At 67.7% G+C, this 15,623-nt stretch overlaps 1 protein-coding gene across 3 annotated transcripts; it reads left to right on the top strand.

Moving 5' to 3' along the window:
* The first annotated feature begins 10,421 nt into the window (after positions 1-10,421).
* LOC142359665 (uncharacterized) lies at positions 10,422-15,017 on the top strand. 3 transcript variants are annotated; one of them, XM_075412141.1, is made up of 4 exons: positions 10,422-10,483; positions 12,122-12,928; positions 13,049-13,525; positions 13,616-15,017. In XM_075412141.1, the coding sequence occupies exons 2-3, from the start codon at positions 12,398-12,400 to the stop codon at positions 13,409-13,411; spliced, it is 894 nt and encodes a 297-aa protein (XP_075268256.1). In that variant the 5' UTR covers positions 10,422-10,483; positions 12,122-12,397; the 3' UTR covers positions 13,412-13,525; positions 13,616-15,017. The 3 variants fall into 3 exon arrangements, with proteins under 3 accessions (XP_075268256.1, XP_075268257.1, XP_075268254.1); XM_075412142.1 differs by having other exon boundaries at positions 12,122-13,072; positions 13,196-13,525; XM_075412139.1 differs by having other exon boundaries at positions 12,122-13,525.
* Positions 15,018-15,623: the final 606 nt, after the last annotated feature.

The raw sequence follows: 15,623 nt of genomic DNA, 5'->3' as shown, positions 1-15,623 counted from the left end.
CGACCTCGGCGCCTCGTTATTTGGGGGGGGGCTCAGAGGGGCGGGGCTTGGGGGAAGTGGGTGGGGCTTGGGGGAAGTGGGCGGGGACAGGGGGCCAGGCTCCGCCCCTTCTCCTGGTTCAAGGTTGGCCCCACCCCCCTCCCCGCCTCCCCTCCCCTCCCCATCTCTGGGAGCTGCCGGCCCCGCCGTGGTGACATCATCGGCGGCGGCGGTGACGTCACTGGCGGCCCCGCCATGGCGTGAGCGACCGTGGGACCCCGAGATCGGGCGCCCATCCCCCACCCTCCCCCTGCCCCCCCCCCCCCACGTCGCTGCCGGGACCCCGACTGTCACCTGCTGTCACCTCAGGTACTTGTCCCCTCCCCCCCCCCGTGTCCCCCTGTCCCCTCCTGGGGTCCCCTCGTGTCCCCCTCCTGTCCCTTCATGTCCCCTTCGTGTCCCCTTCATGTCCCCTCGGCGTCCCCCCATCCCCTCTGGTGTCCCCAATGTCCCCTCTGTGTCCCCTGTGTCCCCCTCGTGTCCCCTCCGTGTCCCCAATGTCCCCCCAGTGTCCCCCTTTGTGTCCCCAATGTCCCCCTTGTCCCTCCTGGGGTCCCTCTGTCCCCTCGTGTCCCCTCCGTGTCCCCCCATCCCCCCTGGTGTCCCCCCCAGTGTCGCCTCCGTGTCCCCTTGTCCCTCCAGGGGTCCCCAGTGTCCCCCCTCGTGTCCCCTCATGTCCCCTCCCCATCTCCTCATCCTTCCCGGTGTCCCCTCCATGTCCCCTCCGTGTCCCCAATGTCCCCCCAGTGTCCCCCTTTGTGTCCCCAATGTCCCCCCTGTCCCTCTTGGGGTCCCCAGTGTCCCCTCCGTGTCCCCTCTGTGTCCCCCTGTCCCTCCTGGGGTCCCTCTGTCCCCTCGTGTCCCCTCCGTGTCCCCATGTCCCCTCCAGGGGTCCCCTGTGTCACCCCAATGTCCCCTCCGTGTCCACTGTGTCCCCCTCGTGTCTCCTCATGTCCCCTCCCCATCTCCTCATCCTTCCTGGTGTCCCCTCGTGTCCCCTCGTGTCCCCTCCGTGTCCCCAATGTCCCCCCAGTGTCCCCCTTTGTGCCCCCCAGTGTCCCCCCTGTCCCTCCTGGAGTCCCCAGTGTCCCCTCCGTGTCCCCCTGTCCCTCCTGGGCACCCCAATGTTCCCCTCTGTCCCCTGGGTCCCCTCCATGTTCTCTGTGTCCCCCCAATGTCCCCTCCTGGGGTCCCCCATGTCCCCTCTGTGTCCCCCCAATGTCACCCTCCATGTCCCCCTGTCCCTCCTGGGTCCTCCGTGTCCCTTTTGTGTCCCCTCTGTACCCTCTATGTCCCCTGTCTCTTCTGGGGTCCCCCAGTGTCCCCCCAATGTCCGCTCTGTGTGCCCCCCATGTCCCCTCCATGTCCCCTTTGTCCATCTTGGGGTCTCTTTTTGTCCCCTCTGTGTCCCCCCAGTGTCCCTCTCTGTGTCCCCGCGTCCCCTCTGGGTCTTCTCTGTCCCCCCCGTGTCCCCTGTCCCTCCTGGGGTCCCCTGTGTCCCCCCCAGTGTCCCCATCTGCGTCCCCTCCATGTCCCCTGTGTCCCCATGTCCAGTCCTAGGGTCCCCCATGTCCCCTCCATGTCCCTTGTGACCCCTCAGTGTCCCCTCTGTGTCCCCCCTGTCTCTCCCGGGGTCCCCAGTGTCCCCATCTGTGTCCCCTCCCTGTCCTCTGTGTCCCTTCCGTGTCCCCATGTCCCCCCAATGTCCCTCCCCGTGTCCCCTCTGTGTCCCCCCCATCCCTCTATGTCCCCTGTGTCCCCCCAGTGTCCCCCCTGTGTCCCCTCTGTGTCCCCCCTGTCCCTCCTGGGGTCCCCTGTGTCCCCCCCAGTGTCCCCATCGGCATCCCCTCCATGTCCCCTGTGTCCCCATGTCCAGTCCTAGGGTCCCCCATGTCCCCTCCATGTCCCTTGTGACCCCCCAGTGTCCCCATCTGTGTCCCCTCCATGTCCCCTGTGTCCCCATATCCAGTCCTAGGGTCCCCCATGTCCCCTCCATGTCCCTTGTGACCCCCCAATGTCCCCTCCGTGTCCCCTCTGTGTTCCCCCTGTCCCTCCTGGGGTCCCCAGTGTCCCCCCAGTGTCCCCCCAGTGTCCCCATTTGTGTCCCCTCTGTGTCCCCCCTGTCCCTCCTGGGGTCCCCAGTGTCCCCCCAGTGTCCCCATTTGTGTCCCCTCTGTGTCCCCCCTGTCCCTCCTGGGTTCCCCAGTGTCCCCCCAGTGTCCCCATTTGTGTCCCCTCCGTGTCCCCTCTGTGTCCCCCCTGTCCCTCCTGGGGTCCCCAGTGTCCCCATCTGTGTCCCCTCCCTGTCCTCTGTGTCCCTTCCGTGTCCCCATGTCCCCCCAATGTCCCTCCCCGTGTCCCCTCTGTGTCCCCCCCATCCCTCTATGTCCCCCGTGTCCCCCCAGTGTCCCCCCCGTGTCCCCTCTGTCCCCCCTGTCCCTCCTGGTGTCCCCAGTGTCCCCCCAGTGTCCCCATTTGTGTCCCCTCTGTCCCCTGTGTCCCCCCTGTCCCTCCTGGGGTCCCCAGTGTCCCCATCTGTGTCCCCTCCCTGTCCTCTGTGTCCCTTCCGTGTCCCCATGTCCCCCCAATGTCCCTCCCTGTGTCACCCCACATCCCTCTATGTCCCCTGTGTCCCCCCAATGTCCCCCCCGTGTCCCCTCTGTGTCCCCCCTGTCCCTCCTGGGGTCCCCAGTGTCCCCCCAGTGTCCCCATTTGTGTCCCCTCTGTCCCCTGTGTCCCCCCTGTCCCTCCTGGGGTCCCCAGTGTCCCCATTTGTGTCCCCTCTGTCCCCTGTGTCCCCCCTGTCCCTCCTGGGGTCCCCAGTGTCCCCATCTGTGTCCCCTCCCTGTCCTCTGTGTCCCTTCCGTGTCCCCATGTCCCCCCAATGTCCCTCCCCATGTCCCCTCTGTGTCCCCCCCATCCCTCTATGTCCCCTGTGTCCCCCCAATGTCCCCCCCGTGTCCCCTCTGTGTCCCCCCTGTCCCTCCTGGTGTCCCCAGTGTCCCCATCTGTGTCCCCTCCCTGTCCTCTGTGTCCCTTCCGTGTCCCCATGTCCCCCCAATGTCCCTCCCCGTGTCCCCTCTGTGTCCCCCCCCATCCCTCTATGTCCCCTGTGTCCCCCCAATGTCCCCCCCGTGTCCCCTCTGTGTCCCCCCTGTCCCTCCTGGGGTCCCCAGTGTCCCCCCAGTGTCCCCATTTGTGTCCCCTCTGTCCCCTGTGTCCCCCCTGTCCCTCCTGGGGTCCCCAGTGTCCCCATCTGTGTCCCCTCCATGTCCTCTGTGTCCCTTCCGTGTCCCCATGTCCCCCCAATGTCCCTCCCCGTGTCCCCTCTGTGTCCCCCCCATCCCTCTATGTCCCCTGTGTCCCCCCAATGTCCCCCCTGTGTCCCTCTGTCCCCTCTGTGTCCCCCCCATCCCTCTATGTCCCCTGTGTCCCCCCAATGTCCCCCCCGTGTCCCTCTGTCCCCTCTGTGTCCCCCCCATCCCCCCCTGTCCCCGTGCCACCCCCCCGGTGACGTCCCCGTGTCCCCTCTGTCCCCCCAGGTCCCTGCCCATGGCCGAGGGCTGCTCCCACGCCGTCCCCCCTCGTCCCCTCCCCGGGGAGGTGACAGCCACCCCCGGGGACGTCACCGCGGAGCCCGAGCCGGCGCGGGGACAAGCCGGGGGCGTCCCCGAGGGGGGGGGTGACACCGGTGTCCCCCCCGGTGATGGCACTGTCACCCCCCGGGCCAGCGGCATCACCTTCACCGTCACGGCCGCCCCGGCCGACGAGGACGCCGGGGACTTTGGGGACACCGGGGACTTTGGGGACACCGGGGACGTCACAAGGGACGCGGGGAGCGGGGACGGGACGGAGCTGCGGGACGAGGGCGTTGGGGACAGAGATGCCACCACCCCGAGGGACGTTGGGGACAGGGATGTCCCAGATCTGGGGGACAAAGCTATTGGGGACAGGGGTGTCCCAGATCTCGGGGACAGAGATGCCACCAACCTTAGGGACGCTGGGGACAGGGATGTCCCAGATCTGGGGGACAGAGATGCCACCACCCCAAGGGACGCTGGGGACAGGGATGTCCCAGATCTGGGGGACAGAGATGCCACCACCCCAAGGGACGTTGGGGACAGGGATGTCCCAGATCTGGGGGACAGAGATGCCACCACCCCAAGGGACGTTGGGGACAGGGATGTCCCAGATCTGGGGGACAGAGATGCCACCGCCCCAAGGGACGTTGGGGACAGCGATGTCCCCACCCCAAGGTACATTGGGGACAGGGATGTCCCAGTTCTGGGGGACAGAGATGCCACCACCCCAAGGGACGTTGGGGACAAGGATGTCCCAGATCTGGGGGACAGAGATGCAACCACCCCAAGGGACGTTGGGGACAGGGATGTCTCCCCCCACGTGGACAAGGACGTTGGGGACAAAGCCACTGGGGACAGGGATGTCCCCACACTGATGGACATTGGGGACAGAGATGCCACCACCCCAAGGGACGTTGGGGACAGGGATGTCCCAGATCTGGGGGACAGAGATGCCACCACCCCAAGGGACGTTGGGGACAGGGATGTCACCACACCGAGGGACATTGGGGACAGGGATATCCCAGTTCTTGGGGACAAGGACATTGGGGACAGGAAGGCCACTACCCTGAGGGACATTGGGGACAGAGATGTTGGGGACAGGGATGTCCCAGTTGTTGGGGACAAAGCCATTGGGGACACAGATGTCACCACCCCAAGAGACCTTGGGGACAGGGATGTCCCACCCCATCTGGTCGAGGACATTGGGGACAGGGATGTCCCCACTCTAAGGGATGTTGGGGACAGGGATGTCCCAGTTCTTGGGGACAAGGGTGCTGGGGACAGGGATGTCCTCACCCTGAGGGACACTGGGGACAAGGATGTCCCAACCCATGTGGACAAGGACGTTGGGGACAGGGGTGTCACCGTGCTGAGGGGCGTTGGGGACACGGATGATGTCCAACCCCATCTGGTCAAGGACCTTGGGGACAGGGATGTCACCACGCTGAGGGACACTGGGGACATCACAGCCTTGAGGGACGTTGGGGACAGGGATGTCGCACCCCATCTGGTCAAGGACATTGGGGACAAGGTTGTCACCATGCTGAGGGATGTTGGGGACAAGGATGTCCCAGTTCTTGGGGACAAGGACGTTGGGAACGGAGATGCCACCACAGTAAGGGACATTGGGGACAGAGATGTCCCAGCCCAGCTGGTCAAGGACGTTGGGGACAAGGACGTCACAGCTCTAGGGGACATTGGGGACAGGGATGTCTCCACCCTGAGGGAAGTTGGGGACAGGGATGTCCCAGTTCTTGGGGACAGAGATGCCACCACACCAAGGGACCTTGGGGACAAGGATGTCCCAGTTCTGGGGGACAAAGCCACTGGGGACAGGGATGTCATCACGCTGAGGGACATTGGGGACAAGGATGTCCCACCCCATCTGGTGGAGGATGTTGGGGACAGAGGTGTCCCTACCCTGAGGGACGTTGGGGACAGGGATGTCCCAGTTCTTGGGGACAAGGACAGTGGGGACAGGGATGTCCTGATGCTGAGGGACATTGGGGACAAGGATGTCCCACCACATCTGGTCGAGGACGTTGGGGACAGGGATGTCCCCACCCCAAGGGACGTTGGGGACAAGGATGTCCAACCCCATCTGGTCAAGGATGTTGGGGACAAGGACGTCGCAGCTCTAGGGGACATTGGGGACAGGGATGTCCCCACCCTGAGGGACACTGGGGATGTCACAGCCTTGAGGGACCTTGGGGACAGGGATGTCCCAGATCTTAGGGATGGAGATGCCACCACCCCAAGGGACCTTGGGGACAGGGATGTCCCAGATCTGGGGGACAGAGATGCCACCACCCCAAGGGATGTTTGGGGCAGGGATGTCCTAGATCTGGGGGACAGAGATGCCACCACCCCAAGGGACCTTGGGGACAAGGATGTCCTAGATCTTGGGGACAGAGATGCCACCACCCCAAGGGACCTTGGGGACAGGGATGTCCCAGATTTTGGGGACAGAGATGCCACCACCCCAAGGGACCTTGGGGACAAGGATGTCCTAGATCTTGGGGACAGAGATGCCACCACCCCAAGGGACCTTGGGGACGAGGATGTCCTAGATCTGGGGGACAGAGATGCCACCACCCCAAGGGACCTTGGGGACAAGGATGTCCCAGATCTTGGGGATGGAGATGCCACCACCACAAGGGACCTTGGGGACGAGGATGTCCTAGATCTGGGGGACAGAGATGCCACCACCCCAAGGGACCTTGGGGACAGGGATGTCCCAGATCTGGGGGACAAAGCCGTTGGGGACAGAGATGTCCCCACCCCAAGGAATGTTGGTGACGTCATCGCCCTTGGGGACACTGGGGACCTCGGGGCCACCTGCGCCGCTGGTGGCATCACCATCACGGTGACGGCCCCGCCCGGGGAGGAGGCGGGCGCTGGGGACGTCCTCGGCGATGACATCACCGCTGATGTCACCGCCGCCCTCCCCGGGGAACGCCCCCCTGGTGACGTCACGGCGGGGGGCGATGTCACTTCCTCTGTCCTGGAGGAAGCCCTCCCTGGTGACGTCATCACCGAGGGGGCGGGGCTTGTGGGTGACGTCACGCCCGGAAATGACCTTGCCGATGACATCATCGCCGGGGCTGACGTCCCTTCCTCCGCCTCCGGGGAGCGCGGCGCTGATGACGTCATCGCCACGGGTGATGTCACTTCCTCCCCGCCGGGAGGCGCCGCTGACCTCACCGGTGACGTCACCGGCGCGAGCGCCGCCCCCTGGGGTGACGTCACTGATGACGTCACGCCCGAGGGCGACGTCGCGTCCTTCCCCCCCGGCGGCGGCGCCGGGCGTGACGTCACTCCCCCGGGCGATGACATCACGGGTGACATCAGCCCCGGGGAGGAGCCGCCCCGCCCCGCCCCCAACGAACCCGTCCGCCCGGGCGATGACCTCACCGATGACATCACCGCTGAGGTGCCCGGAGAGGGCGGCGGCAGCCGAGGCCACGCCCCAGGTAGGGGGGGAGGTGGAGTCAAGCCCTGGGGGCGGGGCCGGGGGTGGGTGGGGCATCTGGGGGTGGGGCCTGGCAGATAGAGGCGGGGCCAGGGGGAGATGGGCAGGGCCTAGGGTGGGTGGGGCGTCTGGGGGCGGGGCCTGGTAGATGGAGGCGGGGCCAGGGGGGAGATGGGCAGGGCCTAGGGTGGGTGGGGCAGCTGGGGGCGGGGCCTGGCAGCTGGGGGCAGGGCCAGGGGTGATGGGCAGGGCAGCTGGGGGCGGGGCCTGGCAGCTGGGGGTGGAGCCGGGGGGAGATGGGCAAGGCCTAGGGTGGGTGGGGCAGCTGGGGGCGGGGCCTGGCACCTTGGGGCGGGGCCGGGGGAGATGGGCAGGGCCTAGGGTGGGTGGGGCATCTAGGGGCGGGGCCTGGCAGCTGCAGGCGGGGCCTGGGAGAGATGGGCAGGGCCTGGGGTGGCTGGGGCGGGGCCTGGCAGCTGGGGGCGTGGTCACGGTGGGGCCAAGGGCGGGGGTGGGGCTGGGGGCGGGGCTGGGGGCGGGGCCCGCCGCTGACCCCGCCCCTTTCTCTCTCCCCACAGAAGCCCCCCAGCCCCAGACCCCCCCCCCGGGCTGCCCCCTCGTCTTCCTCGCCCTCCTCTGCCTCCTCCTCGCCCTCCTCCTCCTCGCCGGGGTCTTCGCGGTACGGCCGGGACCCCAGGGTGCCCTGGGGGGGGGTCACGGGGTGGGGGGGACCCCTGGGTGCCCTGGGGGGGGGGTCCCTAGGTGCCTGGGACCCCCCGGGGTGTCTTGGCGGGGGACCTGGGTCCTTTAGGGGGAACACAGGGGGTCCTGGGTCTCCTGGGGGGGTCATGGGGGGGGCCACGACCCCTGGGGGGGTCACAGGGGGCGTCCTGGACATGTGGGTCCCCTTGGGGGGGTCACAGGGGGGACCTGGGTGCCCTGGGGGGGGGTCACAGGGGGTCCTGGGTCCCCTGGGGGGGTCAAGGAGGGGGTCCCGGACGCCTGGGTGTCCTTGGGGGGGTCACAGGGGGGACCTGGGTCCCTTGGAGGGGTCAGGGGGGGACCTGGGTCCCCGGTTGGGGTCAAGGGGGGGGTCCTGGACATCTGAGTCCCTTGGGGGGGGTCGGGGGGGGTCCCCGATGCCTGGGTCCCTTGGGGGGGGGTCCCTGATGCCTGGGTCCTCTGGGGGGGGTCACAGGGGGTACCTAGGTCCTGTGGGGGGGTCATGGGGGGGGTCCCTGATGCCTGGGTCCCTTAGGGGGGGTCACGGGGGGCACTTGGGTCCCCTGGGGGGGGCCAGGGGGGACGACCTGTTTTCCCTGGGGGGGTCCTGGGGGGCACCTGGGCCCCCTGGAGGGGCCAAAGGGGGGTCCCTGATGCCTGGGTCCCTTTGGGGGGGTCACTGGGGGTACCTGGGTCCTCTGGGGGGGCCACGGGTGGGTCCCTGATGCCTGAGACCCTTGAGGGGGGTTCACAGGGGGGACCTGGGTCCCTTTGGGGGGGTCACGGGGGGCACTTGGGTCCCCTGCGGGGGTCAAGGGGGGGGTCCCGGATATCTGGGTCTGCTGGGGGGGGGTCATGGGGGGTACCTGGGTCCTCTGGGGGGGCCACGGGGGGGGTCCCTGATGCCTGGGTCCCCTGGGGAGGTCGTGGGGGGGGTCCCTGATGCCTGAGACCCCTGAGGGGGGGTCACAGGGGGGACCTGGGTCCCTTTGGGGGGGTCATGGGGGGCACTTGGGTCCCCTGGGGGGGTCAAGGGGGGGGTCCCGGATATCTGGGTCTGCTGGGGGGGGTCATGGGGGGTACCTGCATCCGCTAGGGGGGCCACAGGGGGGTCCTTGATGCCTGGGTCCCTTTGGGGGGGTCACTGGGGGTACCTGGGTCCTCTGGGGGGGCCACGGGGGGGGTCCCTGATGCCTGGGTCCCCTGTGGAGGTCATGGGGGGGTCCCTGATGCCTGAGACCCTTGAGGGGGGGTCACAGGGGGGACTTGGGTCCCTTTGGGGGTCACGGGGGGCACTTGGGTGCCCTGGGGGGGTCAAGGGGGGGGGTCCCGGATATCTGGGTCTGCTGGGGGGGGTCATGGGGGGTACCTGGGTCCCCTGGGGGGGTCCCGGCCGCCTGGGTGCCCCCCTGACCCCCCCCTTCCCCCCCCCCCAGGCCGTCCATTACATCAAGGTCTTCCTCATCAGCTCAGCCGCCTTCTCCGCGCCGGTGGCCGAGTCCTTCCCCTGAGCCTTGGGGGGGGGACAGGGGGGGGGACAGGGGTGTCACTGTCACACCCCCCCCCCAGGAGCAATAAAACCCCCACCCCGGTTCCCCCGGACGCCCGGGTCCCTTGGCAGCGGGGGAGGGGGGGGGCGTCACGGCCCGTGGCCACCGGCGAGCCCGGGCTTGTCACCGGACAAAGTGTCATTGTCCCCAGGGCCACCGCGGGGGGCGGCCGGCGGGGCACTGGGGGCACTGGGGGCACTGGGGGCACTGGGACGGGGGGAGGGCTTGGGGACATTGGGATACTGGGGGTACTGGGGGTACTGGGGGCACTGGGACATGGGGGAGGGCTTGGGGACATTGGGACACTGGGGGTACTGGGGACACTGGGGGTACTGGGGGTACTGGGACAGGGGGGAAGGCTTGGGGACATCGGGATACTGGGGATACTGGGGGTACTGGGGGCACTGGGGGTACTGGGACAGGGGGAGGGCTTGGGGACATTGGGACACTGGGGATACTGGGGGTACTGGGGGCACTGGGACGGGGGGAGGGCTTGGGGACACCGGGACACTGGGGGCACCAGGATACTGGGGGTACTGGGACAGGGGGGAGGGTTTGGGGACATTGGGGACAGGGGGGACATTGGGGACACGGGGGGATGTTGGGGACACAGGGGGACATTGGGGGGACATTGGGGACACGGGGGGATGTTGGGCACACAGGACACTGGGGACACGGGGGACACTGGGGGGACATTGGGGACATTGGGGACATGGGGGGACTTTGGGGACACGGGGACTTGGGGGTTGGGGGACACTTCAGGGCTGTTGGGGACATTGGGGGACACTGGGGACACATTGGGGACACTGGGGACATTGGGGACACTGGGGACCCTGGGGACATGGGGGGTTGGGAGACACTGGGGGGACATTGGGGACAGTGGGGTGACATTGGGGACACGTTGGGGACACGGGGACCGGGCGGGGGAGGGCATGGGGCCAGCCGTGTCCCTCGTCCCCGCCCCGGGCCAGGGCCACCCCCGTGTCCCCACCCCGGGGCCGTCCCCGTCCCCCGGCTATAAGTGGGGGGACACCGGGGGGGGGGGGGGCTGGGCAGCGCCATGGGGGTGACGGGGACACAGGCGGTGGCCTTGGGGACACTGCTGCTGCTGCTGGGGGGTGAGGGGGACGGAGGGGGACTGGGGGGGGACACTGGGGGACATGGGGGGACAAGGGGGGATGGGAGGGACGTGGGGGGACACTGGGGGACGTGGGGGGACACTGGGGGGACAGGAGGGACATGGAGGGGACGTGGAGGGACCCTGGGGGACGTGGAGGGGACACGGGGGGACATGGGGGATACTGGGGGGACTGGGGGGGACATGGGGGGACACTGGGCGGGGTGAAGGGGACATGGGGACACGAGGGGACATGGGGAGGACATGGAGGGGACGTGGAGAGGACATGGGGGGACACAGGGGGGGACATGGGGGGACATGGGGGGATGGGAGGGACGTGGGGGGACACTGGGGGACGTGGGGGGACATTGAGCGGACACTGGGGGGTGTGAAAGGGACATGAGGGGACACGGGGGGACACTGGGGAATGTTGGGGGGGACACTGGGGGGACTGGGGGGACATGGGGGGACATTGAGAGGACACTGGGGGGTGTGGAGGGGACACTGGGGGACACTGGGGGACATGGGGGGACACGGGGGGACTTGGGGGGACACTGGGGAATGTGGGGGGACATTGAGGGGACATGGGGGGTGTGAAGGGGACACGAGGGGACACGGGGGGACGGGAGGGACATGGAGGGGACGTGGAGGGACCCTGGGGGACGTGGAGGGGACACGGGGGGACATGGGGGGACACGAGGGGATGTGGGGGGGACAGGGGGGGACATTGAGGGGACACTGGGGGGTGTGAAAGGGACATGAGGGGACACGGGGGGACCCTGGGGAGTGTGGGGGGGACACTGGGGGGACTGGGGGGACATGGGGGGACATTGAGGGGACACTGGGGGGTGTGGAGGGGACACTGGGGGACACTGGGGGACTTGGGGGGACATTGAGGGGACACTGGGGGGTGTGAAGGGGACACGGGGACATGGAGGGGACATGGGGGGCACTGGGGGACATGGGGGGACACTGGGGGGGTGTGGAGGGGACATGGGGGACACTGGGGGGTGTGGAGGGGACACTGGGGGACATAGGGGGGGACTGGGGGACACAGGGGGACATGGGGGGACACTAGGGGACGTGTGGGGGACACTGGGGGACACTGGAGGACGTGGGAGGACACAGGGGGGGACATGGGGGGACACGGGGGGAAGGGAGGGACATGGGGGGATGTGGGGGGACATTGAGGGGACACTGGTCGGGGTGAAGGGGACATGGGGGGACACTGGGGGATGTGGAGGGGACATGGGGGGACATGGAGGGGACATGGGGGGACCCGAGGGGGTGTGGAGGGGACATGGGGGACATTGGGGGGTGTGGAGGACATGGGGGGGACATGGGGGGGACATGGGGGGACTTAGGGGGACACTGGGGGAAATGGGGGGACATGAGGGGACACAGGGACGCGGGGGGACACTTGGGGACATGGAGGGGACATTGGGGGACACAAGGGGACGTGGAGGGGACATGGGGGGACATGGCAGGACTTGGGGGGACACTGGGGGACATGGAGGGGACAGTGGGGGACACAGGGACATGGGGGGACCCTGGGGGACCCGAGGGGACATGGGGGACCCGGGGGGGACATGGAGGTGACCCGGGGCCACCCGGGGCCACCCGCGTCCCCTCCCCGCAGGACCCGCCCAGCCCGTCCCTGTCCCCGAGCAGCCCTGGGGACAAGCGCTGGCCTCGCTGCTCCGGTTCCTCCGTCTCCTCCCGGGTGGCCTCTCGGGGACAACGGTGGCCTCGGGGCCACCCCCCGAGGCGGGGACGCTGGGGTCACCCCCGGGCTTGAGGACATCGCCCCACCGACTGGGGACGTGGCTCCAGCTCTTGGGGACGTGGGCTGGGGGACCTGAAGGACGTCCCCAAGGACCAGGGGTGGCACCTGAAGGACCAGGGACACGTCCCCATGGAGGTGGGACACGTCCCAAAGGACCAAAGATGTCACCTCAAGGACCAGGGCCACGTCCCCAAGGACCAGAGCCACGTCCCCATGGAGGTGGGACACGTCCCCAAGGACCAGGGGTGTCACCTCAAGGACCAGGGACATGTCCCCAGGGACCAGAGCCACGTCCCCATGGAGGTGGATCATGTCCCCAAGGACCGGAGATGTCACCTCAAGGACCAAGGACACGTCCCCAAGAGCCAGGGTCACATCCCCAAGGACTGGAGATGTCACCTCAAGGACCAGGGCCACGTCCCCATGGAGGTGGGACAAGTCCCCAGGGACCAGAGCCACCTCAAGAGGTTGGGACACGTCCCCAAGAGCCAGGGACACGTCCCCAAGGACCGGAGCCAAGTCCCCAAGGACCGGGGACACATCCCCATGGTGGTGGTCCCCGTCCCCAAGGAGCTGGGGCATGTCCCCAAGAGCCAGGGACATGTCCCCAAGGACAGGAGCCACGTCCCCATGAAGGTGGGACACGTCCCCAGGGGCCAGGTATGTCACCTCAAGGACCAGGGACACGTCCTCAAGGTCCAGAGCCAAGTCCCCATGGAGTTGGGACACGTCCCCAAGGTCCGGAGCCACCTCCTCAAGTGGTTGGGACACGTCCCCAAGGTCCAGAGCCAAGTCCTCATGGAGGTGGGACACATCCCCAAGGAACGGAGATGTCACCTCAAGGACCAGGGACACGTCCTCATGGAGCTGGGACACGTCCCCAAGGTCCAGAGCCACATCCCCATGGAGATGGGACATGTCCCCAAGGTCCGGAGATGTCACCTCAAGGACCAGAGCCAAGACCCCGTGGAGGTGGGACACATCCCCAAGAGCCAGAGCCACGTCCCCAAGGACCAGAGCCACGTCCCCATGGAGGTGGGACACGTCCCCATGGATCTGGGACACGTCCCCATGGAGGTGGGACACGTCCCCACGGAGGTGGGAGACGTCCCCACGGACGTCCCCTGCACCGGGGGTGGCTGAGGAGCTCGGGCGAGAGCCGGAGCTCGGCGGCGTCACCCGGCTCCCACCTCGGGGACGTTGGGGACATCGGGAGCCAGGAGGTGGCCGGGGACGTCGAGGACAGCGGGAGCCGCGGTACGGGGGCGGGGGAGGGGCGTGAGGGGCGGTGGGGACACCGAGGGGACCCTGTCCCTCCCCTTGTCCCTCACCCTGTCCCCTCGCCAGGTTGGGGACACTCGGAGGAAGGGCAGGAGGTGGCGTAGCGCCGGGGGACGGCCTGTCCCTGTGTCACTGTCACCGTGTCCCCGTCTCTATGTCCCCATCCTGTCCCCGTGTCCCCATCATGTCCCCGTGTCCCCATCCCATGTCCTTGTCCCCGTGTCCCCATCCTGTCCCCGTGTCCCCATCCCATGTCCCCATCCTGTCCCTGTGTCCCCATCCTGTCCCCATGTCCTTGTCCCCATCCCCCTGTCCCCATCCTGTCCCCGTGTCCCCATCCTGTCCCCATGTCCCCATCCCACGTCCTTGTCCCCGTGTCCCCATCCTGTCCCCGTGTCCCCATCCTGTCCCCATGTCCCCATCCCACGTCCTTGTCCCCGTCCCCATGTCCCCATCCCATGTCCCCATCCTGTCCCTGTGACCCCATCCTGTCCCCATGTCCTTGTCCCCATCCCCCTGTCCCCATCCTGTCCCCGTGTCCCCATCCTGTCCCCATGTCCCCATCCCACGTCCTTGTCCCCGTCCCCATGTCCCCATCCCATGTCCCCATCCTGTCCCTGTGACCCCATCCTGTCCCCATGTCCTTGTCCCCATCCCCCTGTCCCCATCCTGTCCCCGTGTCCCCATCCCCGTGTCCCCGTCCCCATGTCCCCATCCCATGTCCTCATCCCCATGTCCCCATCCTGTCCCTGTGTCCCTGTCCCCATCCCATGTCCCCATTCCATGTCCTCGTCCCCATCCCAATGTCCCCATCCTGTCCCCATGTCCCTGTCCCCGTCCCCATGTCCCCATCCCATGTCCCCGTCCCCGTGTTCCCATCCTGTCCCTGTGTCCCTGTCCCCATCCCATGTCCTTGTCCCCATCCCAATGTCCCCATTCTGTCCACGTGTCCCTGTCCCTATCTCCATGTCCCCATCCCACGTCCTTGTCCCCATCCTGTCCCCATGTCCCCATCCCATGTCCTCGTCCCCATCCCCGTGTCCCCATCCTGTCCCCGTGTCCCCGTCCCCATCCCCATGTCCCCATCCCCATGTCCCCATTCCATGTCCTCGTCCCCATCCCAATGTCCCCATCCTGTCCCCATGTCCCTGTCCCCGTCCCCATGTCCCCATCCCATGTCCCCGTCCCCGTGTTCCCATCCTGTCCCTGTGTCCCTGTCCCCATCCCATGTCCTCGTCCCCATCCCCGTGTCCCCATCCTGTCCCCGTGTCCCCGTCCCCATCCCCATGTCCCCATCCCATGTCCTCGTCCCCATCCCAATGTCCCTATCCTGTCCCCATCCCGTGTCCCCACCCCGTCCCCACGTCCCTGTCCCCATCCCATCCCCGTGTCCCCATCCCCATGTCCCCACCTCAAGTCCCCACCCCATCCCCACATCCCTGTCCCCACCCTGTGTCCCCATTAAAGATGGAAGCAGCATCGTCCCCACGTCCCTGGGCTGGCCTTGGGGACAAGGAGGGGACACCCCACGGGTCCCCACACGACGGGTCCCTCTCCCCACCCCCACCCCGTGGCACGAGGGCGCCAGGTCTCAGCCTCCCCCCACCCCACGGTGACACCAAGAGTGGGGCCAGAGGAGTCTTTAATTGGGGACATCTGTGGGTCCAGGACGCTGGTGGCTCTCCTTGGGGACATCCATGGGGTCTATGGGTACAGGATGGCGTTGGCTCTTCTTGGGGCCATCTGTGGGTCCCATGGGTCCAGGGTGACGGTGGCTCTTCTTGAGGACATCCATGGGGTCACCAGGGATGGGACAATGGTTGCTCTTCTTGGGGACATCCATGGGGTCTATGGGTACAGGCTGATGGTGGCTCTTCTTGGGGACATCTGTGGGGCCCATGGGTCCAGGGTGACAGTGGCTCTTCTTGAGGACATCCATGGGGTCACCAGGGATGGGACAATGGTGGCTCTTCTTGGGGACATCCATGGGGTCTATGGGTACAGGCTGATGGTGGCTCTTCTTGGGGACATCTGTGGGGTCTATGGGTCCTCCAGAAAGATGGTGGCTCTTCTT

This window comes from Opisthocomus hoazin, unplaced genomic scaffold (assembly GCF_030867145.1).
Source record: "Opisthocomus hoazin isolate bOpiHoa1 unplaced genomic scaffold, bOpiHoa1.hap1 HAP1_SCAFFOLD_123, whole genome shotgun sequence".
In the NCBI taxonomy this organism is placed as follows: Eukaryota; Metazoa; Chordata; class Aves; order Opisthocomiformes; family Opisthocomidae; genus Opisthocomus; species Opisthocomus hoazin.
Note: the sequence above shows the minus strand (reverse complement) of the source record. Positions and strands in the feature narration are given on the sequence as shown.

Excerpts from the sequence above, each read along its gene's own strand:
- LOC142359665 (XM_075412139.1), top strand. The coding sequence starts at position 12,398 with ATGGAGGTGGGACACGTCCCAAAGGACCAAAGATGTCACCTCAAGGAC.